Source organism: Labrus mixtus, chromosome 19 (genome assembly GCF_963584025.1).
Source record: "Labrus mixtus chromosome 19, fLabMix1.1, whole genome shotgun sequence".
Lineage (NCBI taxonomy): Eukaryota > Metazoa > Chordata > Actinopteri > Labriformes > Labridae > Labrus > Labrus mixtus.
Genome location: NC_083630.1, coordinates 3,629,983 through 3,656,228, shown reverse-complemented (window position 1 = coordinate 3,656,228; position 26,246 = coordinate 3,629,983). Strand labels below are relative to the sequence as shown.

The following is a 26,246-nucleotide window of genomic DNA, read 5'->3' as shown; positions in this document are numbered from 1 at the left end:
CACTCAGCGCACAGATTGATGAGTGTGAAGCCGTGTTATATAAGCCAGTACTTTTCAGCAGGGGGGCGTGTGTGTGAGTGTGTGTGTGTGTGTGGAGGGGGGCAGTGTTTAGAGGTTGGCACAACACACTTGATGTAGGTGCTTGAGAAAGATGTACAACACAGGCCGACTGTCAAAACACCTGGCATGTTGCAACACGCTGCACTGAGCTTGAATGTGTGGTGCGTGGGGCTTCTATAGCGGAGTATTTCAGGTATGTTGCACAACATGATGATAGCTGGAGAAGCTACGACGGATGTTTGCATGGAACAAGAACACTGGAGAATCCGAGCAGCACTCGTCGGCGTTTGATTTGACTGGTTTATGTTGTTCTAAAAGCAGCAGACAGAGGAGTTCCTCTGTTTTGAGGTGAAGCCAGCGCCCGCAAGGCTTTTCTGTAATTGTTGCTCTGCCAATTAAAGCAGCTCATCAGACACTAATGGTGCAGCTTCAGGCCGATTCGGAGGCTCAGACGTCCTCAGCTTTTTCATAAGAACAAGTAATCACACGTCCAGTCGGTGTATGCAAATCCTCTCCAGAATGTCTCATTACATAATGAACCCTGCTGGAATCATTTCAGACACATTTATTTACATGATTTCTCTGCCTGTGTGGGTCTGAGTGTGATCGTCTGTTTCACATTTTAATAAGCGTCTTCTACTTATTGTAAGTTGGACTGATGTGTGTGCAACAGATTGACAGTTTTTGTTTATCCGAGCTCACTTCGTTCCAAATCGGATTCGAACCCGGACCGCCCACCTTGGAGGACTAGCCACTGTACACTGTTTACAGCTGCCTTTAATTAAACAATTTTAATAAGATTTTAAATTTTGCACTGTAACTTTTAACTCTTTTTATATTTTTACTTTATTTATTTCAATTCATTTCATTTGAATTATTTTTATTTGAACATATGTTCACATTTAATCATTTTTAAATGTTCTATTTTAATGTTTCTTTTCTTTCCTCTGTCATGATGCTTTTGATGTCTTGTGTGAAGCACTTTGAATTGCCTTGTTGTTGAAATGTGCTATAGAAATAAACTTGCCTTCCCTTACATGGGGCGGGCATCAACCACTAAGCCACCTGTGCCCCTTGTATTGAGTTTGTTTGGTATCACTTTAATCATGAAAAATATTCTCACAGTTCATGGTATCAGTCCTTCTTCTTCTGTCTGCTCATTTAAGTTGATTTACAGTCTACTCGTGTTTAGTCGCCCTCGTTTATTCTCCCAGTACTTCTGTGTTTGCAAAATGTCTCTCTCACTCTCAGTTAAATATAATCCACTTTCTGAGAAAACTCATGACCTCCTTCCTCCTGTGGCGGGATCATCATGTCCTTTTTCTTTCATTTATTCAAACATCAGAGTCATGCACCAGCCCATACAACAACAACAAAAAACCCACTATGACTCTGTTTAATATGTGATATCATTGATTGAACCGCCTGTCAATCTTTAATTTATCAATGTTTACGCTTTTTTAGATTCTGAAAAACACTAATGAGTGTATTTCCTTTTGGTTAAAATTAGCTCTTGTTTGCATTTAGAAAGTTCTGGGTCTTTTATTTAAGGAGTGGTAGATGATTAAAGAACTCTTTAGTTCTTCCTTTTGCGGGAAAAAGCCCCAAAAACAACTTCACATTGAAATCAGAGTATTTCAGTCCAACTTAAGACTTCCTGGAAGAAGATCTAAATCTGGATGTTTTCTTCTAATGAAGTTAATGTTTACAGAAAAAGAACTCCAGCCATATTAGGGATTTAGAAATGTGATCAAAGCACGCCGCCCTGGTGCCCTTCGCTCTTTCCCTCGTCCTCCACTGGTCAGCGGCGCCCATCGACAGTGTCACGGCAATGACAAGGCACCATTTGGTCTGTCAATGTTTAACCATGTCCCGGGGCACCAGCTGGCACTCAAACACACTTCACATTTCCCTCCAAAGTGAGCCTCCTGTTGTCCGAGCAGGAGCTGAGAGGGGGGGCGGAGAGAGGAAGGGGGGGGGGGGGGGGTGCTAACAGGCAAACACTAAAGGTTACCATCCCCATTTCACATCAAATATCAAGGACACCAGTAATTACCGCACACAGCTGAGAGGTTCCGACACCGGCGGAGGGTATCTCTCCTATCTGACCTTGTGGTCGCCCGGACTAAAGCGCTACGAGCTCACACCGCAGTCCGCACTACAAAAAGAGAGACTTGGAAAATGACACACTAATTACAATGCTCCCAAAGTGCACTGTGCCCTAATTACATGTCAGGATGTGTCCAGTTTCTTTTCGTCTCAAGGAAAATAGATTTCTCCCCGGGTTTGATCCCATTGCCTCGGTGCAAAACACACATCAGCTTTCTGTCAATGTTACGCGGCTTAATGCAAGTTAAAGACCACCACAAGCGGCCTCTGAGGGGGGGAATTTATGTTGAAGGTGAACTGGAAACGCAACATAAAAGGAGTAAGGAGGATTAAGAGAGAGAGTGGACAGGAGACGTTCACAGTGGTTATTAACATCCCTCTGTTACTCGGTGTTGCGTGTGGCCGCGGCTGCAGAATGAAGCGAGGGGTGTGAGGGTGTGAATTGTCGGCTTTGTGGGTGGGCACCGCTGCATGTGCTGGCCGGGCTAATGCGGAGTCAAGCGGGAGAATTTGATCCCTGGTTTGGAACTGCTGGAGTATTGTTAAATTCCTGGATTAGGCGGCTGTAAAGGGAGGAAATGTTAACAGTGCTGGTCAGCAGGCCCGGGGGGGGGGAGAGGGGATCAGCGTGCTTTACCGAGGCTGCTGTCAGAGGCTGATAGCATGAGATGACATGACGCCCGGCTGCGTTCGCTCCCCGCTGACCCACATATCACACCTACGTACAAGAAAGTCCCAAATAACTGTGCTAAAATCTGCCGTGCCTGTTAATTAATTCTCACAATGGGTCAGCTGTCTGTGGGCTCCTGCTCTGACTGCGTCAGAAATGAAGAGGTAAGACGGCGTGCTAGAGAGAGAGAGAGAGAGGTGTCAGCAGTACACAGGTTCTTTACAGGAGTACAGATACTAATGTAAACAATGACTCAGAGTATCAAAGTAGAAAGTGTCCCTCTGGAGGACGTTTGTGGTCACCTCATATCAGGAAACTTTAAATCAAAAGGACAACGGAATGAAAATGATGAACGCTAACTTTGCTCTGAAGTTTAAATCAGCCACACTCTGAAGCTGCTGCTAGTCGTATGTCGGCCATGTTGGCTACTTCACGTTCACCCATGTGGCTCAAAGTTCACCCCGTCGCTCTCAGACGTCACGTTCACTGGACACCTCTCCTCCACGCTGCAGTTTGACTTTTTGTGAGGCCACATCTGTACATGTTGAATGCACTAATGGAAGGTGAACAACTATAAAATTCAGGATCGTCTCTGTCTTTGATAACTGTTAAAGTAAGCACTCAACAAAATGTATAAATTATATAACATGGGTTTAGTCAATTTTTAAATAAGTTAGATGATTTAGTGTAACGATTCTACAGATTTCTCCTTTAAGCTTGTTGAGGCCGCCTCCAGGTCTGAACTCGTTAAGCTCTTTATAAATGGCCAGAAGCTTTTGTTTGCACAATTTAATTAAGCAGTAGATTTATCTTTAAAAAATACTTCGGGCACCAGTGGCCTAGTGATGAAGTTTTTATGCACAATGTACGGAGGCTACAGTCGTCAAAGCAGGCGCCCTGGGTTCGAATCCAGCATGTGGCTCCTTTGCCGGATGTCATTCCCTACTCTCTCTCTCTCCCATTATCCACTGTCCTGTCTCTAAATAGGTCAAAAATGAATCTTACAACACAAATCAATTAATATTAGGCTGTCAAACTATTAAATTATCATTATTAGATTTATTTTGGGGCTTTTTAGGCCTTTATTGCAGAGACAGGATAGTGGATAACGTTGAAAATCTGGGAGAGACAGAGAGTAGGGAATGACATCCGGCAAAGGAGCCACATGCTGGATTCAAACCCGGGCTGTCTGCATTGAGGTCGACAGACTCTGTACATTGGATGTGTGCTCTAACCACTAGGCGCCAACTATACATTTTTTCAAAGCACAATTTATCGCTGAGTTTCAGGAGTTAACCGCAATTGATCCTATTTTTAATCTCATGTTCGAAATCCTCTATTTTACATTGCACAACAGTTTTTATTATGCTTTTATTTTGTAAATTGTACTGTCTAGAGCGAAGCATACTTTACTTCCTGTTGAACCAAAACCTGAAAATAAGGAACTTCCGGTAGACCGAAAGTTACTACATTGACTTAACTACAGAGGAAGGAACTCGCTGCAGGATGTCAAGTAAGACTCATGAACTGATCTGTCTGAGAGGTGCAGCGGTGTCGTTTCCATCACTGCATGAGCAGAAAGACACTGCGCTAGCTTATTTACGGTGCGATTAATGCTATTTTAAAAATGAATGCATTAATTCTGGACGTGTTAACACTGACAGCTCAACTAAATACACATGCACAGGACAGGAAAAGAGATAAAACCACACCACTGATGGGCAAAAGTAAAGTTCCTCGCTGATACTTTGAGTATCTCTCCATGGATACATGTTCCTGCAACATGTTTACAGCTTGAGCAGCTGAGCTTTAAATAAGATTTCCACCATTATGGCACACTAAGAATAGCCCCCGATGCAAACCTCTATGGGAGCCGTGCATGTTGCACAAAGGAAGCGAGGAGCGAGAAGTCTCCAGCCGAGAACGATCAATTAGGAGCTCGCTCAGGTAGCCCACGTGCTGTCACGGTTTATTTAGGCTGTTGTTGCCACTGCTGTTGTTTATTGAGCCCCAGCCATTAGGGTTTGTTGGGGGAAGAGGTGGTTTTGTGCTCCCCCCCCTCCTTTTTTTTTGTTTGGTCCTTGGGGAAACAGCCATGTCTGCAGTCATTACAGGCTGTGAGTTTGAGCTGAGCAGGCTGCCTCTCTCTCTCTCTCTCTCTCTCTCTCTCTCTCTCTCTCTCTCTCTGCTCAGCCCGGGTCTGAGCTGCAGACGGGGAGGCAGTGACTCGTGTCATTGCTCTCTGGGGTATTGCCCCGGCCCTGTTTGTCTGTCTGTTTACCTGTCTGCTTCGGTCTGCCAGCTCGTCCGTCCGTCTCTGAGTGTCACCTTGCTGCAGCGGCGCGGCGGGCCTCATGGTGTCTGTCCTGTTTCGGGGCTTCAAACTGACACTGGTTTGGGGCTGAGGGCAGAGACACTTCACACACTCTTCATTATTAGCGTCAACATGTTGGGCTGTGGAGGAGCTGAGTGTTAGTCAGAGCTTGTTAGGGCAGCAGTGACGGTGTCAGGGTGGTGCCTGCTATAATAGACTTAATTTGGTTTTAGGGCAGTGCATGTTCTTCTTACTGTTTGTTTGTTTGACTGTTACCATCATTAGTATTACTCATTTAACTGAAATTACTGCTGTGGAGTTAAATTCTGAGGCACTTGAGTGTTGATTCATTGCTCTGCATCACATGAAACTATTGAGGACACAGTTTGATGCTTGTTTGCACAGAAACATTGAAGGGGAAGCATTGTGCAACATAACATACAGGCCACTTCTATAGTCTAAAATGAAGCCTCTGCATAGATTTAATGTATCGGTATAAATCAGGTTGAGATCAAATGATTAACGTAGGGTGACCATATTTTCAAACCTCCAAATCAGGACACTTTAAGTTTACAGCAAATCCACATGTATGCACAGATCGGCGACCTGCACCGGTCACACAAGGTGGTCGGTAAAGGTTTCCTACCGAGCAGCTCATTTAAGTTGGTTATCAGCAGAGTGCCTCACTGAAGCATTTCCACTCTGGGCAACTGAAAATGGACATTTGTAATGTGTGCAAAATCAGCATATTTATTGGCTGGTACTTTTCAAAGGAAGCTCTAACACTCCTGGAGCTCTATGAGAAACACTGACTTCCTGTTCAGTATGACAGCTCGCCTACCTGTGGTTATGCAGCAGGTCCTGTTAGCATGATACGCTAAGCTAGCTAAGCAACAGCTGCAAAATTGATTGAAACATGTACAGACCAATCAGTGTTGATCTTTGACTCGCAGTAAATTAGTGATGTTTTGCTATTGGTTAGAACAGAAACAGTCTTTGCAACGACATTTATTGACATATTTACAGACAAATCATTGTTGAAAGCATGGTGCATTGTTTTAGTTGGTAAAAATTGTGACATGTTAGTGTTTCAAAGATATTTGTGGGGACTGGGGGACACAGAAAACGGGAAGAGTATTCACCCTAAATTTTAACCCATTTTATGTCTACAAAACCAGGTATTAAAGTTAAAGTAGTTTCTGGTCATTCAGCTAAGCTAAGCTAACTAGCTGATGATAGCTCTATATGCAGCAGAGCTCATGTGTGTATGCTGTGAACCTTCATGCGTCGGAGTGAGTTTTCCAATCTGCTGAGTTTTGTTTAACATTTAAATGTCATGTTCTTGAGTTTAATTACAAATTGCAGCTTGCTTTTTGCAACATTTGACTTGACTCTTTTATATCTCCTTATCACTTTAGACATCATGCTGCATGCCCTGACTTCCTCTCTTTCACTATCCCACAAGTCAAATGTTGACCACGATAAGTAAAACGTCTTGGTACTCAAACATCCATACTTACTGTGTGAATGTTCTTTATCACTCAAAACAGGAAGTACAAGTAAAGAAGAAGTCATATTAAGACACAGTAAAGGGGTAGTAGCGTTAGCAGCAGGAAGTTAAGGAGGGTCATGAGTCACAGAAATAGAAAATAGAAATTAAAGCATCGCTTGGTGTCGTGCTAATATGGGAGACTTCAGACATTTTCAGGAGCATGTTCAGAGAGAACAGACTCAGGAATCACTCTGCATAAATGTCTATTTGACGAGTAATTAAGGTCATTAGTATGTACATTTTGCACTCGGTGTATTTGTTTATGTCAGGCCTGCTCCCTGGAGCTCGCGGTGGTGTGATGGTATAATTCACCACTTACTGCCCGTTTCCCGGAAACTGAAGCCTGCTGCTCGGAACAACAAGTAGCATTGGAAAGCAGTCATGAGATATGAATGAGTCACTCTCAGCCGGGCAGAGGTATCTGCTGCTGCTGCTGCAGGGAGGGGGAGGAGGGGAGGAGGGGGGGGGGGGGGCAGTGAGAGAATCTCCAACACTGATGATTATCATCTGATCGAACATGAACACATGCTCCTTTATGGCAACCTTAGTGATTATTTATCGAGCCTGTTAGCGTGATAGTTTGCTGAAATGGGAGCCGAATCCTTCAGCGTCCAGGTCACCTCAGATCAGAGTGTTCACTCGAGTGTTCGCTCTCAGAGCATGTCCATTATGTAATCTTGGGAAAGTGTGTGCTTGCAGAGTTTAAATGGAAAGGGGCTAACGTGGAAACGATTACGCTAAAGAAAACACACAATGGAGCACAACAAAAGAATTGAATAATAGGTTATGAAGGGAAACAAGGGGTTTCGGGATAGGATTTCCTTTTGATAGGGAAAGAAAACACCTAAAGTGCAGGGACAGAGAGAGGAGGAGGGGGGGAGGGGGGCTCGTGAAAGGAAATGCCGATGACACACAGATCAAATAAATGACATAACTGTTCAAAGTTCAGCAGTGTTCACCACAGAGTGAGGTCATAGTGGGCTGGCTCTGTAACTTTGGCAACAGCGGGCTGTTAGCCTGCCGGCCCACTATCTGTGTCCTAATGTACAGACGGCCGCTGAGTCAACAAAGCCGTGTTTGGAGTCAACCTTTAAAAGTCACGACCTTCGCGATAGGTGCAGGAGAGCTGATGTGTTTCCTATACAGCAGCAGATACCTAAAGTTCACACGCTGTTGATGAGCTCCCCTGACAAAAACACAATTAGAATAAAACAGCAGCTCACGGTAAAGATTTCCCAAAGTTCACTGCGTGTGTACGCTGCCATAAACTTTGCTCTGATGAATCTGGACTCGTACAAGGAAGCTGAATCTTAATGTGACGACCAGAAGATTACTCATTAGTCTGCCGCTCAAAGTTTCACTCTGAAGAGGAAAACCGTTAAAGCTGGGCGCGACTTCTGCATTAATGACTCAAATCAGTTTTGGAGTTGCTCCAATAGATTGCTTCAGCGACGAGCAGCGAAACAGGAAGCGTTAGCTGCAATGTTAATGTTACATAAGTATGTCCCCTAAAAGGACTTTTTTTTTGTCCCTGACACTTTTTTGTTGAAGAGGATTTTTATGAGCAGAAACAGCTGTGACATCGTTGTCTTCAAAGGCATTCAGACGCCGTTGGCCAAAACAGTCACTTTACATTTCTAATGCTGAGTTGCATACTTAAGGTTGTCAGCTCGGTGTTTTAAATGGTTATTTCAGATCCAACACATTATCTGTGTAAATAACAATAACCCTCCCGCACACGCACACACACACACACACACACATACACACACACACACACACACACACATACACACACACACAAAAAAAAAATACAAAATTGCTTAATCGCTTGAGGTAGGGCTGGACCTGCGTCGTTCAGTGTAAACAACAAACAAGCACTTAATGGATGGATGTGCAAATAAACGTAAAGAAGGCCTTAAGTGATGCTGCTGTTCTACCTTTCCAAACACACCATCAGATGGAGTCAGCGTCAGACCAGCAACTCCCGAGTTCTGCACGGGACAAATGACAGTTATGTGAATAATGTCTGGTAGCTTTAAGAGAGCGATGAGTTTTTAAAATCACCTTCCTCTTTGACAAAAGTCTGACTCTGGAGGATTCTTTCTGTCATGTTGCCAGATACCTAAAAGAGAAATCTCAACCTGTCAGTGACAAAAACTTTTAGAGGATGAGCCTTGATTCGCCCTGAGTTGCACTGAAAGCTTATATTGCTATAATTACTAAAGCGACCTCAAAAGTTATATTTTCCCATAAGTAAGAACCCCAAGGAGCGCGGTGGAGCCTAGCGGTAGTGTCGCGCCACCCCATACGGAGGCCAAAGTCCTCATCGCTGCAGCCGTGAGTTCAAATCCGACCTCGGCCCTTTGCTGCATGTCAGACCCCCACTCTCTCCTCCCAATGTTTCTTGACTCTCTTCAGCTGTTTGATCTAATAAAGACAAAAAAAATAACTATTAGAAAACGAGGAAGAACCCTTAAAACATCTTTAAAAACAGAAGAATTCCCCTTTAAGGTTTTCATCAATTTAATTTCTCAGTGTCACAGAAATAAAACAGAATCAAATGAATTGTTCAACAATCTCTTTAAAGACATGACGGACGGAGAAAGAAGCGTCCTCCCATTATTCCCCAGCTCGCCATCAGAGGGCCGCTTAGTAATGAGGGCGCAGCGCCGCTGATAGAGATGCATTACTCTCCGCGGGGGGCGCTGAAAATTTGTCCAGGCTTAAATAAAATGAGAATAAAAATAATTGATTGAAAATCAATGCACATACATCATTCACTCTTTTGTTAAAAGGAGGAATGGAAGGGAAGGGGGGGAGGGGGGGCGCTCCTGGAAAATCGATATTCATTCAAATCATAAATCAGAATTGAGTCGGCGCTCACGGGGAGGGGAGATAATCATTCGCCTGGTTTTGGATTACATACTCCACAGAGCTGCGGCTTGTCCAGCCTGCAAATGTGTTTAGCTTTGTTACAACACCCCCCCAACCCCCGCATCACCACATTTCTCATCCCTCACACACACACACACACACACACACACACACACACACACACACACACAAACGTTAACCATTAGATCCTCTCATTGAAATGCATTGATGGTGCTTTCAGTAGCAGCGACGTCGGCCTCGTGCGGCTGTCAGGCCACGTCTGGGGACAGATCAACATGTGTGTACAATGGGTCTTGTGGTGTCAGCTCCATCAGGCCGTCGATGAGGAGCCTCTGCCTCGCGGCGGCTCTTGACCTTGAGTAAGAAGAGTAGGACCCGTGAGTGTGAGTGTGACTGTGTGTGTGTGTGTGTGTGTGTACGCCGTGTTTCTGAGCGGATGGACGTGGGACACAGTAATCAGTCAGGACGCTCTTGTGATGTTTGGTGATGGAGGTTTGTGAATTGGTTTGTGCGCTTGCATTCAGAGCAGACCGATGTTTCAGCGTGCAGATATATATTGGGGTGGAAATCAATATTGTCCTCCTCCGGTGTGATGGAGGTTCTTCACTGAATGCGGCTGCACTCCAACACGATGAAAAACCTGAAAAAAAAGAAACTAAAAAACCCTCCATCTTTGTTTGAGGGCCCTGACCTATAAACTCTGAAATGACTTCATCATACGTCCGTGTTTGTTTGTTTACACTACGGCAAAGTACATAATGAGCCAATATTAATCAACCCTGACCTTTGGATGCAGCACTTTAAAGATGCTGACGCTTCCATAACAGCACGTTTGCAGCAGCAGTTCCAACAGAAAGAAAGACGGACAGTGAAAACTCATCACAATGCTCGGATCAAATCTGGCACTTTGAAAAAAGGGCTCGTCATGAAATACATAAAATGTAATAAATCTGGAGTAAACGATCAAAACAGTCACCCTGCTGATGTGAAAACTGGAAGACATTTCCTCTAAATGTAAAAGATCGACAATGACAAGCGCTCTGTAATGTGCTGTAAGTGAGTGTAAGTACGTAACCATGTGTTTGGTGCTCTTGTTTTGACAACAGCAAATTACCAGCGGCCATGCAGGCAGGCCGGCTGTGTCATACGGCCTTGAGGTTATCACTCAAGTGAATAGCAACAGAGTCAGTTTCTCTTTATCTGCAGAGACGCTGCCTCAGGAGGCTCTCTGTTCAAATGAAACAAATAGGCTTTTCTGGAAAAACAAACAGTGAAGGGACCAAATGTACCCCCCCCCCCCTCCCCCCCGCGCTACAAACTGAGATTCATTCAGCGCTTCACACTCGGAGGAAAAAAAAAACAAACACATTGTGCCAAAGAAAGATTTCAAGCACAGCTTTGTTTGAGCAGGGAGAGTTTTCACAGCGAGATCTTAAAAAAGGTGCTGGAAAATCTGCAGGACAGTTCAATGGTCATTGTTTCACACAGGGTGGTGCATTCAGGAGCTCCGGGTTGTTTTTCCCTTCACCGATGCCAGCTCTTGCTTCACTAAGGGGGCTACTACCATTACACAGGGTGGAGGAATGTTAAGTATTTTATTATTTTCTGCCAACCTCTGTGGGAACCAGCGCTCCCTGGCTGTTTCGGGGGTGGTATTTATCGAGGCCACGGCATAAACACAGACCCCACCCACTGATTAGAGGATGCATTCATTCTATACTTTCGGGTGTGGGAGAGAACGAGGGGGTGGGGGGGGGTGGGGGGTAAGGGGGTGGGAGGGTTATGATCAGGTTACCATGACCATGAGCTGAATGTTGCATTCTCAGACTTGGATCCAGGATCACCTATCACCCAGTTTTTTTTTTTTGCACAGCACACACGAGAATAAAAGTAACACTGACTCATAGTTTCACAGCCGGCGATGCGGAAAACAAATCAGCTGTTTGTCATTCCAGGCACAGAGGACTGATTGTTGTCTCACTTGGCATGATTTCAATCAAAACTCTCCTAAAAAAAATCTGCTTAAATTATGATTTCTGGATGTTTCTTCTCTCCCCTGCAGAGAGAGCGGAGGTCTATTACACATTTTTAATTTAGAGAAAGAGGAAAAAATGTTGAAAATCTTTCAAAGGTGTTCATTCTCTGTGCCTCGATATTCAGACACACACACACACACACACACACACACACACACACACACACACACACACACACACACACACACACAATGTATTCTTCTATTCATTGTATTGATTGTCTCCTGTGAAAACCCTCACTGGGTAAAGTTATTCATTAACCCTTTACTACTCATGTACCTTTCATCCCACCCTGATGCCAATCTTCAATCCCCTAAAAACAGAAACTAACCCAGCATGCTTTTACTTTGAAAGGACGACCTGGTTTGTTTTATTTTTTAGATCGTTTGACACACATTTTAACAAAAACAGTCTTCAGTTGTCCTAATGAATCCTATGATGCACACATGTCTGACCTCTGACCTCCAGCTGAATCCATCAGCTAGAAAGAATTCCTTTGAGAATAAACAAAGTTTTTTTTGTTTCTTCTTTTAATCTGATCCCAGATCTGTGTTTTACGATGTCCTGTGCTCACTCACTGTGCTATCTGAGTTCACGTCTCGCTCTGAGCCACTGACCTGGGAGGCAGGCAGGCTTTGTCCTCACGCAACGGTGAACAATGTGACTCCACTGCTCTCCTTATCACACAAATCCAAACTCAGATCTATCGCATGTTGCAGCTGATCGGGGTCACAGATCAGTTTCAGATGATGTCTGAAACTCCTCAGCTGCAGGACCCGATGACAGGAATGAAAGAAATACAAAAGAGGATGCAAGAAGAAGAAATGCTTTTATTTTCCTGGTTACATGAGGTGGAACTTTTCACCCCCTGGTCAAGTTTGTTTACAGACTGTCACACTTATTTATTCTGTTTGACCCTTGGCAGCATGTCACACATTTTTGCCACTAAATTTGTAATATGTTAAAACTCTTGGACATGTTCCAGTAGATTGCTTCATCCTGCACCCTTCAACAGGCTGTAAAGGCTTCAACGTGACGCTTGGGATTCTGTTCTTCATCGATTTTAAATATTTCTTTATGCATTTTAAGTTGAGTCTTTGCTGGTACCGTTTGATGCTAAACATCTTTGACATAAAGACAATGGAGCGCGCACTAGAGGTGTGCACAAAGGAGGCTGGGAGGGTTTCATGAGAGTTGCATGGTGGGAAACGTAAGATTTAAAGAGACAGCAGCTGAAATGAAGCGTTTCAGGCAGAGGCTGAAATGATGCCAGTAGCAGATAAATAAGGAGGTTTTTGGGCTACAGATCTCGCAACGCTACTCAATAGTCGTCCCAGACCGACGTCATTAATGCTGAGAGTGAGTTTAACAGATCTCCTTTAAGTTTCTTCACATCTATAAAAAGTCCAGAACTCAAAGAGAGCAAATATCTGACTTTTCCTCCCTTTGAAATTGTTTAAATAACTAACTGATGATCATAACAGTCTGTTCCTAATTGCCTGACAATCTTTTAATTGATTATTCAGCTCATGGTTTCAGTTTGAGTTTCTCCTTCATGTCCATATCGGATGCTAAATGTAACACTGAAGCCGAGCTGTAGTCTACAGGATGTATTCCCGGTATGCACATTATGGAAAACCATACATGAGACAGTCTCATGTGCACACAGGTTGACCAGAAAAACCTCCTGGAACAACTCACTAATTGGGTTGACAGTGATGCATTAAAATGGGTCATCCTGTAATTGCTCTTTCCTGTGGCTACTGGCCGGGCCGGGATTACATAACGATGATAAAGCTGCCGACCTGGCCTTCCGAGATAAAAGCTGCCATGACGGACCCCGTGCATTCTCTAAATGCTTCATCTGAAGGAAGTGATTACCGCAGAGCTGCCCGCTAATGCTCCAGCGGGACCCGACGGAGGACTCTGTTATTCATCAAACATGTACAGCATGAGGGGCTGGCAACTTTGGAAATGCACGGATAATGAGTGGGCATGTTATTGTGCAATGATAAGCATTCTGTTGCATTTCATGAGGCGACAAAAGAAGTTTCAGCAGCTCTTATAAATGGACTCAGGCGCTTCAAAGCAAAGTGTCCACAGAGTCCTACAGGGACTTAATGAATGGCCCCATTAGAGACTTAAAAGCGAGTCCTTTGCAGGCCTACTGAGGCCGGCTCCAGGCTGCACATCGCCATATGACTAAATCAGATGCTATGGCGGACAAATATGGCCTCACAGCGGAGAGTGGCACAAAGGACACTCAGTCGTCTGCAGGACATACTGCCACTCTGAAGACAATGTGGCCCCTGTGCGGGGATGTTGTTTATCTCATCAGGCGCTGGCGTTGTCGAGCTGTGGTGTGACTTAATGCTGTGAACTTATGCAATGCCTGCAGGAAGGGAGGCCCGCGAGGCACGCAAGAGCTTCTGCAGAACAGGAAATGATGAGAATAAGTTAGGGTGACGTCGTGCCACTGCCAAATGTGTGATGGAATGTAACAGGAATGAAGAGTCATTCACGAGGGAATCCAGCTGGGTATCACCAGACAATAGGTGGATTATGGGAGTTAGAGTTCAGCTTTTGTGTACCTTTTTCTGTCTTTACTTTGATTAATATGAAAGTGTGTGATGTAAGACCCCTGGTCTCAAACTCAAAGTTGAACAACTCTTCACTGACTTCATGATCGTCATCTTGTAAAGCAGTGGTTTGAAACTCCTCCTCCGTTCAACTCCCTAAGCGGTGAAGACAGATTAAGAAAATAAAACAACATTCTGTTACAAATCGTCATGTTTATTTTTGACATTTCTGCGTTGTTGTGTTGTGAAATAGCGGCCGAACACTCTCACCCCTTCAAGCCTCACAATCTAAATTTGGCAAATTGCTCAAGTCAAACTCGGGGACAAAGTGATGTCGACAGGACTGAAAACAACTCTGAATGTTGTTTTCTGCAGAATTCTGCAAGCCAGTCGTAACTACGGGCTGTAAATATTCATGTTTGAAGCCTGAGTGACGTCACCCGTCTGTTCCTGCAGGGGGCGCTGGAGTCCCATCGATGGCGGGCTCCATGCTGGAAATGCTGTCTCAGTCTAACTTTCAGTCAACCTAACAGTCAGGCTGAGAGCTGGAGCTGAGGCGGGTTTTAAACCTCCTGACAAACCGTTACACCACGCCCACCTGTCAATCAGGTCAGCTACACGCCTTATTGTGAATAACTCTTATCCTTCAGCAAATCAAAACTGATGAGTCATCAAAACATTCACCCCCCGTACAGTGTGTGTCGATCGAGACATGAGCTAATCACACCTATTTGTTTTTTTGAACCAGGCTGTAAACATGTTAATCTCTGCTGTAAAAACAGGCTTTTTAGAATGGGTGTGTATGTGACTTCCTGTGCTTCTGCAGCCAGCCTCTAGTGGACACTCAAGGAACTGCAGGATTTTACACTTCAGCATCAGCTTCAGGGGTTGCCACTTGGTACAAACCTAAATTTTAAAAACTCAAATTGTATATTAAGAGTATGCATCGTCTGAATCGCCTCGACAAACTCTTTCCTTCTTGGCTTCCTGCATTAAATCACAACCTTCACATTTATATCGAGGAACCATTTGCCCCAAGTTAAAAGCACTCTGGGTTACATCCTTCTGTTTTTAGATGTGCTACACATAAAGTGACCTGGCTCGACTCTTATGGACCCGAATATAATCAGAGCCTTTTGAAAAACCACTCTGCTTTTCCTTCACAGATTGAAGTATAAAGCAGCACGCGGTAAGATGGGGAGAATATCCTGCAGAGTAATAAAGTCCCACTGCAGAATAACTGAGTGTACAGAATCAGAAATGTGGGATCTCTTGCTGTAAAGCCTCGAGAGATAGTGAGAGAGTGAATCAGTCCAAGAAAGAAAATGTGTAATGATTATACTTCACGTCACCACTAATGAGAGCTTTTCACAGGTAGACGTCACCTGTAATGTTCTGGGCTGAGGTGTTTCGGGTCATAATGAAGCGTTAAAAGTACAGGAGTGCCTCCGTGTACAATAATAACTAAACTGGGCTAAAACAAATTCTTTAACTGTGGGGAACTACTCTGGAATATTAATTTGGCTGCGTGCTCTTTCAAGTGCAAATGAGGTGAAAAAAAAGAAGATTTTATTTTAACTACTGACACGCTGCACTTGTGGAACCTCTGCTCTTAACAGGGAGTACAACTTTGATCTTTTATTTTCTATAAGTGTAAAAACCCTGAGAGAGACGAGGAGAAGTGAGGACTAATGTTTCAGTGTGCCACGACTTTAAAAAAACAAAACAGGAATTTATGGATTCATTTATTTAAAGGTTTATTCTGGGGCTTTGTTGTAGAGAGAGGAGAGAGGATAGAGTCGGAAAACGGGGGGGTACGACATGCGGGAAAGGAGCCACAGGTCGGATTTGAACAACTGCCCGCTTGGAGGACTACAGCCCCAGTACATGAGGGCACACACACTAACCACTAGGCAACTGGCGCCCCAAATTTATAGATTTATGTCCAAACAAGATGAATTAAATGAAGAATATGTGATTTTTCACACTTAAATGTAGCAGATATCAAGTATATCCTCTGAAAATAACTCTGTGAGTCATGACTGTCTACAATGGGTGTAACACCCGAGTCCCACTGTCTGTGATGTTTTCAGAGTTTTCAGAGTCCTATCTTCACTTTGTTTACATCGCCTGGACGGCCGGCTGACTCCTCCCCTCGAGTATAAAAGTTGTTTAATTGAGGGACTAGAGAAAAGAAGAATAACATACTGTACTCACTGCTTAACTGTGTTTCTAGATCATGCTCATTTCAGGTAAATTTACATGCAGTGTGAAGATACGAGCATAATAAAGATCGCTAGCATTAGCATGCTAACACAACAATGCAGCGCAAGTTGTTTTGGTTTCATGCTGGTGCTCAAGGGCGACATCTGCTGGATCAAAAAATTACATATTCTTCCTGTAAGGAGGAGGCTCCACTTCTCCACAGGGGTCAGACACCAAACGAGCGGAGATGTTGAAACATGTAATTTCTTGAATTACTGACCAGTTTATCAGCGTCTGTAACATCTGTACATTGACTCGAGGTAATGTTGAGTTCTACATCAGAAAAAACTAAAAAAACTAAAACTGATCAGGCATTAATCATACAGATACGACTGCATACATGACAACATAATATAATAAAACAGTGCACATTTTCTTTTTAAAGATATGGGGGCAAAAGGCTAAAGGTCATACTTTAAGTTTAATGCATTATTTAAACGTTTCAGCTCCTCAGATCAGTGCATCGTAATGCTCATATCTTACATCTTAAAGCTCAGGTTTGATTGTAAAGCCCTGTGAGGCACGCTAGGAAACGAAAAGAATAAGTCAGAGACGTCGTGCCACTGCCAAATATGTGACGGCATGCAATAGGAATGAAGAGTCATATATCTCATCGCTCAGATTCAATTGTAAAGTCCAAATTTCCTACTGGGTATTAATAAAGTATTCTGATCCTGAAACAGAAAGTCTCCAACATATCTCAATACTCTTTTTATTATGAGCCATGTTTATCTGACGAGTTACTTAATAAGTGTTTGAAAATGACATATTAGAAAGTACATTTCATTTCCAGACACTCAATTGGCTGACAAATGTTCTTGTTCCATTGGCAGATTATTTTGCTTTTTACAAGACATTTAAGCCTCGTTTCTATACTTTTAATATCTTAAACGATGTTTGTTTGGACTCCTCACATAAATATGGCTCATGATAAAAAAGTGTATTGACATATTTCTGATTAGAAATTAGACAAATACACTTAAAATCTGAGTTTCTGTAGTGTAATATTCATGTTTTTTTAATATATATATATATTTATATTTAAATCAATTTCCGTCCTCAATGCTTTGAATCTTTCCTGTAAACTCACATGTGTGATGATAACAGAATAATATCAGGCCATCAGTGAGTCATGTGTTCACTGTAGAGGCTGATGTCAACACACAGTGAACTATGTTCTAAGTGTTTCAAAGTCACGCACGCACGCACGCGCGCACACACACACACACACACACACACACACACACACACACACACACACACACACACACACACACACACACACACACACACACACACACACACACACACACACACACAGAGCAGGATTGAGACTGTTTCGGCTCACATGCGCTGTCTGTGGTGAAACATGCAGCTCACAGAAAACACCGAGAAAGAGAACCGGAGTGCGAGCCTCTGCTGGGTTATATACAAGCCTATAAATAACCAGCCAATCAGCGACGAGCCGCTGGGAGTCAAACCAGCCAGTCATTACGCAGGAGGAACCAAATTAAAGCACAGGCGCGCCGTGATTGGCTGACTGTGATATCATTTGCAAGCCCTTACGCTGCCCGAATGTGATTGGCTGCGACCCTGCAGGCGTAATCCTGCTGTGACGACGGGGAAGGGGGGGCTGAGGGGCAGGGGGCGGGCTCTGAGGTTTGAATAGGGAAGTTTGCAGAGCGCAGTTGTTCCCCATCCAGTCCGGTGCAGTGTTTGCAAACACCCTGAGCACAGAGCGAGAGAAGAAGGGGGGATCACTCACTCACTGACTGACTGACTGGCGGACTCGTCTTCTTCTCCTACTGCCTCTGATACAACACATTCTTCTTCTTCTTTGTGGCATCACTGGGGATCGCTCTCCTCTCCCTCGCCGTGTTTTCTGGGGCTGTTTTCTACCTGAAAGTGCAGCTGAATATTTTTGTAAAACACGCTCGGGGGAAAAATGGATGTTCTACCCATGTGCAGCATCTTTCAAGAACTTCAGATAGTTCACGACACGGGCTATTTCTCCGCCTTACCGTCACTGGAGGAGTACTGGCAGCAGGTGAATATTTTTTTTTCTTTTTTTTTTTTTTCTTCTACATTTGTGGTAAAAGTCGGAACTGGTCGTGAAGTTTAAAAATCCCCCCACGTCGTGACTTTACGGGTTGCTTTACGCAGGTTTGCCCCCGGTGGTTAGACGGCAGCCCCGTTCATTCAGCAGTCATTCAGTCAGTGTCGTTATGAAGTTTTTGGCAGGCTGAAGTGGATCAGTGTGTCAGTCTGACAGCTGGAGTGGAGGCTCTGCTGCTGCGCCAACATGAATGAAGAGAGAGAGAGAGAGAGAGAGAGAGAGAGAGAGAGAGCGAGCAGCGTGCTGTTTCTGCTGTGATATTATCGGACACTTTTTTTTAAACTACAGAGCTGCTTTCACTCCTACATGTGTCCTCTCTAATACAGGAGGAAGTGTCATTCAAATTGCAGTCAGATAACAGGTTTGACTTTTGCAGATGTGTTGCCTTTCTGTCCTTTTTCATGGCGCTGTCTTGGCATTTTACATACATATTGATTCCTTCCCTTAAAGCATCTCCTTAAAGCGACCCTGTTTGTATCCTCACCATCATGTGTCAGCCAATGTGTCCAACTCGTGCGTGCACGAGTAGACACTGGGCCTGCTGATTGTCAGTCATTCAAAGATGATTTTCTACTTCTCATCATTTAGTCTGTTAAATGTGAGAAAGTTGAGGAAAGAGGTCGTCACAGCCTCAGATCCAGAGGAATATCTTCTTGAATTTCTTCTTTTATTAAGTAAAGAATTCAAAACAGAAAGATCTTTCATGTAGTTGGTTTTTAATGTTCTTTGAATGGATTGAGCTCTGCTGCCTCGATATGTGATGAGGAAATGACTTGCAATAACTAAGTGATATTGAAGTTTTGCTCATAATGTAAGGGTAAGGCCACAGCTCAGGACAGGAAACACTGCATGTGTGCATACAAACATTTCTTCACTGCAGCCTTTTGCACAAGGTTTTCTCTTCATGGTTAAATATCACGCTGGTGGAGTGATTGTGCAGACCTTCACGAGCCCAGGTTGGCACAGCTGCAGGGGCCGACACAGACACGTTTACTCCTCATCTACATCCTCCTCGTCCAGCCTGCCGTCTGCGAGCACCTTCTAATGAACGCTTTTTTAAAAACTTTAACGGCCTCTGAAGTCAACTGGAGCCACTTTATCTTTTACGATAGAGACTCATGAGGAAGGATGTGATTGCATGTCAGAGGTACGCATGAGGAAGAGCGGCTGAATGGCTCATGCTGGAGAGAGGAAGAGAGACAGAGGGAGGAGGGGGGGGGGGGTGGAAGTTGAGCGGCTTCCTTAAAAGGACTCTAAATTTGTTCAGTGAGTCATTGGAGCGCTGAAATGACAATGCATGTTTAGTGTCCGCCTGCAGATCTCAGGTAATGTGTTAAACTCAAGCTCTCCTGCACCTGTGTCATCAGAGATAAGAGGCTGGAGCATGAGCTGATATTTGACCTGAGGCCTCAGTTAACCCCAATCACAGAGTTCAGAGTCATAAAATGAGATTTCTTTTTTTGACATTTTGTTTCAATAGAATGAAACCAACTATGACTTCAAAAGCCCAGATAGTCAGAACATTCCCTCCTTTTTATGATTTTAGTCGACAGAGTGTGCCATCTTGAGTTCCCAGAGCCCAAGCTGAATCTGAAAAAGCAGAAGCTGGAATCTGCTCATATTTGGCATTCATTGCTTTACATTCTTATTGCTTTAATAATTATTCATCACAGCCCCAATCGGAGCCTGATCCACGATAAAAAGAGAAGTCGTTACAGCTCCAGTTTCTTGGTTACCGCTTCCTGCTGTAAGCATTTAACAAATATTACAGCACACAGGGCGTTTTGTGCACATGCATCATTTAGAAGGATTCCCCACACAGAATCCTTCTGCAGCTGTGGATGAGCTTCCTCTCTGCAGGGGAGCTGCTGTTCTACTTCCTATATTCTGACTCTGTTTTTTCTCTCTACCTGCATGCAGACATGCCTGGAGCTGGAGCGCTACCTGCAGAGCGAGCCTTACGTCTCCACGTCCGACCTGAAGTTCGACAGCCAGGAGGACCTCTGGAGCAAACTGATCCTGGCGTGCGGGGACAAGGCGAAGTCCGAGTGTGACCCCACGATGCCCCGCGCCCACGACGAGGACAATCAGGACAGCCAAATCTTGGAAACCAACAGCGTGAATTCCGACGCCAGCAGCGAAGCTTCGGACAGTTCCGAGGAGCTCTCGCCCACACACAGCTTTACCTCCAACCCCCTCGGCTCCGTCCTGGTCGGCTCTGGACCTTTTAGCCCCTCCGTTATTAGCACGCCGCCGTCCTCTCCGGAGGCCAGCTCGGAGCCCGGCGGCGTGACGAACCGCTGGGTGGCAGAACACGCGGAGCTGCACTTGCCGGTCAAAATCAGGAGCGCGGGGGTGGCAAAAAGCACGGAAAAGACGGGACTGATCTGCGGGGAGGCTTCACCTGACGGCAGGAGGAGGATACACCGGTGTCAGTTCAACGGGTGTCGCAAGGTTTACACGAAGAGCTCGCACCTAAAAGCACACCAGCGCACTCATACAGGTGAGCTCATTGTGACCGCGTGTGTGGAAGGAGGGATGGTGTGAGGGGTTTCTCTGACATTTTCAAACACAAGCGGCTCACTCAGAGGAAAGAAAACCTTCACTTTTATTGAGTGAGTGGCGACAGGAAGAGCTTAAAAGTCAGTCTTCAACCTTAATGGAACGGTCCAGCCATTGTGTAATGTAATTAAAAGGTCCACATTGCATGATGTCCTCAGCTGGAGCTGCAGTGAGTATTAGCTCCGCATGGCTGGATACCTAAACTGTGACCTAATCTATCTGGAATGTGACTGACTGAGCCAGTGAGTGAGCGAGCGAGGGAGAGAGAGCGAGAGGAGGGGGGAGGGGCTGCACATGGAAGATAAAAGGACTTCAAAACAGATTGAGTTTCACCATGGGAATGGGGTGAATGGGTGGGGGGAGCCAGGGGGCACTGAGTCAGAGGAGGCTCTGAATGGTCATTTCTTCGTTTTTTGATTAGCGTGAAATTGCTCGTGTGCTTTTTAAAAAAAAAAAAAAAAAAAAAATTCTCCTGTTTTTATTTTCTGCACATTTTAATCTTGCACCGAGCATTCTCAGCATGTCTCAGGTTGCGTAAACCCGGAGCGAGTAGTCCAGCAGGTTCAGTGGAATCTGGATCACTTATGTCATGTCATCCCGCCGTGGCCTCGGGGTGATTGATCTGAACGTATTTCAATAACAAAAGGCTCAGAGCCGACCAATCACACTCTGCATTCCTTCTGTCCCCATGTGAGCTCCATTAATCTTCCCCCCCCCCTCCTTCTTTTTTTGCCCCTGCAGGTGAGAAACCGTACAGGTGTTCATGGGAGGGCTGCGAGTGGCGTTTTGCACGAAGCGACGAGCTGACCAGACACTTCAGGAAGCACACCGGGGCGAAGCCATTCAAATGTAGTCACTGTGACAGGTGAGCCTTCAGACCACAGACACACTCATGACGTGCTTTATTCATGCATCGTTCAGATAACAAGACGTCTTCAAAGTTTGTTAACCCCTGATTAGGGCCGTGTGTTGACATGAACCTGGCTGCTCAAACCTTTATCACAATGTCTAAAATTTAATCTGTAAAGCTACTTCAAGAAAGATGACCACTGCAATTTGTCCACTAGCTTTAGCGCAAATTATCACCACATAAAAAGACCCAGTGTCATATTTACAAACTCTATTTTTATCCAATCAGAACAGTCTCTCCAACATCTCAGCTGTAAAGCAACACTTTTCATCCTAAGGAAAAGAAGCAACAATTTCCTGTTTTAGTTCAAATAATCTTTGCGTACATGTCTGACCTTACGAGGGTTTTTAATTACTGCTGCTGATGTAGCTGAGCTTGAACGAGAACTCATATGTTGATTTTGCAGAGTTGACTGACATGGCGCTCAGGATGATGTTGCTTTCTTAAACAGCTAACCTTTACACATTTTGTGTGTGCTGCAGACAGCGTGGAGAGGATTGTATCTTTCAATTCAGAACCTTTTCTGCTGCTCAATGACACCATTTTTAAATCACTCAAAGAGCTGTGTTTTCTGCATTTTATACACTGACACTGATATCTATGATTCACCGATAAATAGATTAATTGATCTTCTAGGTAATGAGCATGCAAACTTAATATTGTGATCCTTTTAAATTCTTTAACCTCCTAAACCTCCTTTATCGGCATTGGTCGAAGAAAGCCAGTATCAGTCGGCTGTGATAGTCATGAATCAGGAGGTGATGAGGAGTTCATCCACTTCTTCTTGGTTGGATTACGATGATACGGTTATGAGTTTATATGGAATTAGGAAGAATACAATCATGGGCCAAACCGCTCTCAAATTGTTCTTTTCTTTTGAAGCACAGACATTCAAAATCACTGTTGCATGAAGCCTAATACAAAACTTGTTTCATTCATTCCGTCGCCCACCAATGGCCTTTGTTTTCCTTGTGACTCACCTCCTCCTCCCCCCCCCTTCTCCTCCTCTCTCCTCCAGATGTTTCTCCAGGTCCGACCATCTGGCCCTCCACATGAAGAGGCACATCTAAAGCAGGAGGGGTAGGGGGGGCGAGCACCAACCAAGCAACGCAGCGAAAGTTTTTAAAAAGAACAAAAAAAAAAAAAAACTTAAGCGCCGTCTCCCGACCATGCAGTCTCTTGGTTGAACTGTCCCAGAGCAGAGTGGCGGGAGTGTGTTCCAGCCAAAGCATGCCGTTTTGCACCATACTGAAACCCAGTGCCTCCGGGACCTCTCTTTGGAGAAAAGGCGCTCTTGAAGGTTGTCTGTTGCAACAAGAGGACAAAATCACGGACGAGGAAGAAGAACTCTTTTTGATTCTGAGAAGGACATACAAACAAAAATAGACAAAAAAAAAGATGGAGTGAATGATTTGTATGTATGGTGCATGATGTTTTGGGGACATCTCCCGGACAGCAGATACACTGGTACTTTATGAAACTGTCTGAGGTAAGCATGTGTGCACTGTGAATGTCTGAGATTGGATCACCGGCCCCCGAGGAGAGAAGATTTTTTTTTGAGAGAAGAGATGGATCGATTGATGGATGGATAGACGGAGCGGGGCTGGCTCCAATGTTGCTGTGGACTGAGTGGGTTTCTGGGGGACGGTTGTGCTCCCCCAGGAGGTAGGATGGAGGTTCCTGCCTGTCTGTCTGGCACCCAGACCAGGGACGGGGGGGTTCTCCGAAGCTTTTGAGGCCTTGGGTTTGTGACTCTTGGACCCAAACTCCCCCCTCCCCCCTGGTCACCGTATGACAGGAGCTTTTCTTTGGTGTTTTTTGGTGCAGCTACTAAATGTGCAATGTGTTATGTAGCCTGGTTTATTATTTTTTTACAAGCTACAAAGCTCATTTGTAGTCCAATTGTATAAGCTGTGTGCTTAGAGGTATAACACAACTATACTATAACTTCAGTATCATAGACAGGTGTTGCATGGTTCTAGGGTTTGTTCATTTCATGTTTCCACTGTAATCAGGACTGCAAATAGTTTGAATAAAAGTGCAGCTAAAGTGCGAACGGTTAAATGTTACAATATTGTACATAAAGCCTTGATGATTTCCTCTTTTAGTTTTCACCCTCACTCTCATCCGGCTGGAGATTTCACCCCTGCTTCCTCATGTTCTCATTCATCATAAGCCTTCAGGAGTTGATTTTTGTACTTTTTCTTTTTCTATCTAATAATGCACTGTTGACCTTAATGGTGCCTTATGCAAGTGACTCAGCCCGGAGGCAGCGGGGGGGGGGGGGGGGGGGGGGGATTTTATTTTTGCTCCCTCTAGAAGTCACACTTGTTGTTTGGGTGATTTGACAAGCTCGATCAAGGCTCAATTACAGATTACCTCGCACCTCTTTGTGTTTAATGATGGTTGTTTTTCAACCATTTCCAGCGTTAGTCGTCTTGTAAAAGTGGAAATGTTCCTAAATGCACCTTTTCTCAGCCGATTGATTTTTTTGTGTTTTTGAATCAGAGCACCAGTTTAGTTGAAGTCAGAGCATGCAGACGAGACACACGCTGTATGTTTAGAGCACTTAAATTCATTTATTAAAGATGTTAACTACTGTGTAGTATGTTCTCAAGTCCATTACTCACAGCTGTGAGGCCGAGCTGCACAAGTAGTCAGTAGAGCATTAAAAAAGGAAACTATATTAGCGATCCAGCAGACATGTTTCAAGCTAAAGCTATTATCCTTTGCTAATTTGAGCTTCCTAAATGTGAAGATTTGCTGTTTTTCTTTGTCATTTTGTCACAAAATGAAGAATTTGGGGGATTGACTTATCGACCCAAATGATTAACCTTGAAATAATGGTGAGTTGCAGCCCAACTCTGAGGTACAAAAACAAAACAGACTAGATGAACAAAAATGGCTTTTTGCATGTGGTTTAGAAGCTCCTTTCCCCCTGTATCCCACCATCACCATCCTCTCCCTCCTGTCCCCACTTTGTCCCCGCAAGTGGGACTGAAGAAAACACTAAAGATTTATTGTAATTAACAGGCTGCAGTCGGACAGGCCTCGCCTTGTACTGCCTCTCAGTAATGAATTGCTAAAGGCTTTGTTGGCATGGAATCTGTCACAGACTGCTGACTGTGTAGGTTGGTTATTGACCAGTCTGGGGAGCGTTGTTTTAGCCGAGCTGCTACAGTGTTATGAAAACCACAGAGAGGGAGGAGATAACAGATCAAACATTGACGGTGCAGGTGTAAATTTGTCAAAAATCCCAAGACAGCATCCCCCTTTGAGGGGAATCTAGATTGTATTGGAGGTGGAGGGAGTGCAGGGACTCAGCACTGTTTCAGCTTGAACCGATCCACTCGAGTTCAGACACCTTGCTGTAAGAGTTCGATGTTGCAGCACGTTGCACCGCGGCATGCTACAACTTATGGATTTCAGATCGGCGGGTGGAGGAGACGGGATGAGTACAAACTTGAAACTGCTTGCTGCGATAGATTTGGGAGTTGCTGGCGCGGCCTTTTGTGACCGAGAGGAAAAGAACATCCATTCAATGAAAACAGAAGCCGATACCGTTCGAGCAGTAATTGAGCCTTGATTTAGCTCCATGTTTGCACGCATCTTTTACACTTCTCATCATCTTTCATCCCACAACTACCCAAACTCTTCTGTCACACACACACACCAACACACACAAACACACAGCTCTTTGTTCTCAACTGAATCTTTGTATAAAACGATAAAAAAAACACAACTTTTGTAAAATTGTTATGTTTATGCTTTATGAAATTTTTATTTGAAATTGTTTTGCAAAATTGTTATATTTCTGTATGAATGTATTTTTTATTGGAATAATAAGAAATTCTTATCTGACTTTGGCTCGTTTCTTTTCTCTCAGTTAAAGACGCTTCTCCACGTATCCAAGTACCGGAGCCACTTTACAAGGAACTTAAAGAGTCCTTCACATTTATTTCACGTGTTTCTTCAAGTGCCTGAAGACCCCTACACAGAGCAGATTTTAAGTCAAGATCACCACTGAAAGACTATTTTTCCACGTCATTACTGTGATTAGAAGGAAAATGTCCCTCTTTAAAAAAACAAATAACTTAAAGTCATTTGCAGTTTGATTTTTATCCCCCGGTTAAAAATTGGCCGAAACCTTAACGCTGTTACGGTCTAAGTGAGTG

The 26,246-nt window shown here is 44.2% G+C and overlaps 1 protein-coding gene across 1 annotated transcript; it reads left to right on the top strand.

The window, feature by feature from the left end:
- Positions 1–18,167: 18,167 nt before the first annotated feature.
- klf6a (Kruppel like factor 6a) lies at positions 18,168–25,932 on the top strand. The gene is made up of 4 exons (XM_061065016.1): positions 18,168–18,530; positions 20,520–21,102; positions 21,903–22,026; positions 23,090–25,932. The coding sequence occupies exons 1-4, from the start codon at positions 18,429–18,431 to the stop codon at positions 23,139–23,141; spliced, it is 861 nt and encodes a 286-aa protein (XP_060920999.1). The 5' UTR covers positions 18,168–18,428; the 3' UTR covers positions 23,142–25,932.
- Positions 25,933–26,246: the final 314 nt, after the last annotated feature.

What these genes read in the sequence shown, in the direction of transcription:
- klf6a (XM_061065016.1), top strand. Translation starts at nt 18,429, where the DNA reads ATGGATGTTCTACCCATGTGCAGCATCTTTCAAGAACTTCAGATAGTT. An exon ending in TGGAGGAGTACTGGCAGCAG is followed by an intron (nt 18,531 to 20,519) that starts GTGAATATTTTT and finishes ACCTGCATGCAG; the next exon opens with ACATGCCTGGAGCTGGAGCG. An exon ending in AAATGTAGTCACTGTGACAG is followed by an intron (nt 22,027 to 23,089) that starts GTGAGCCTTCAG and finishes TCTCTCCTCCAG; the next exon opens with ATGTTTCTCCAGGTCCGACC.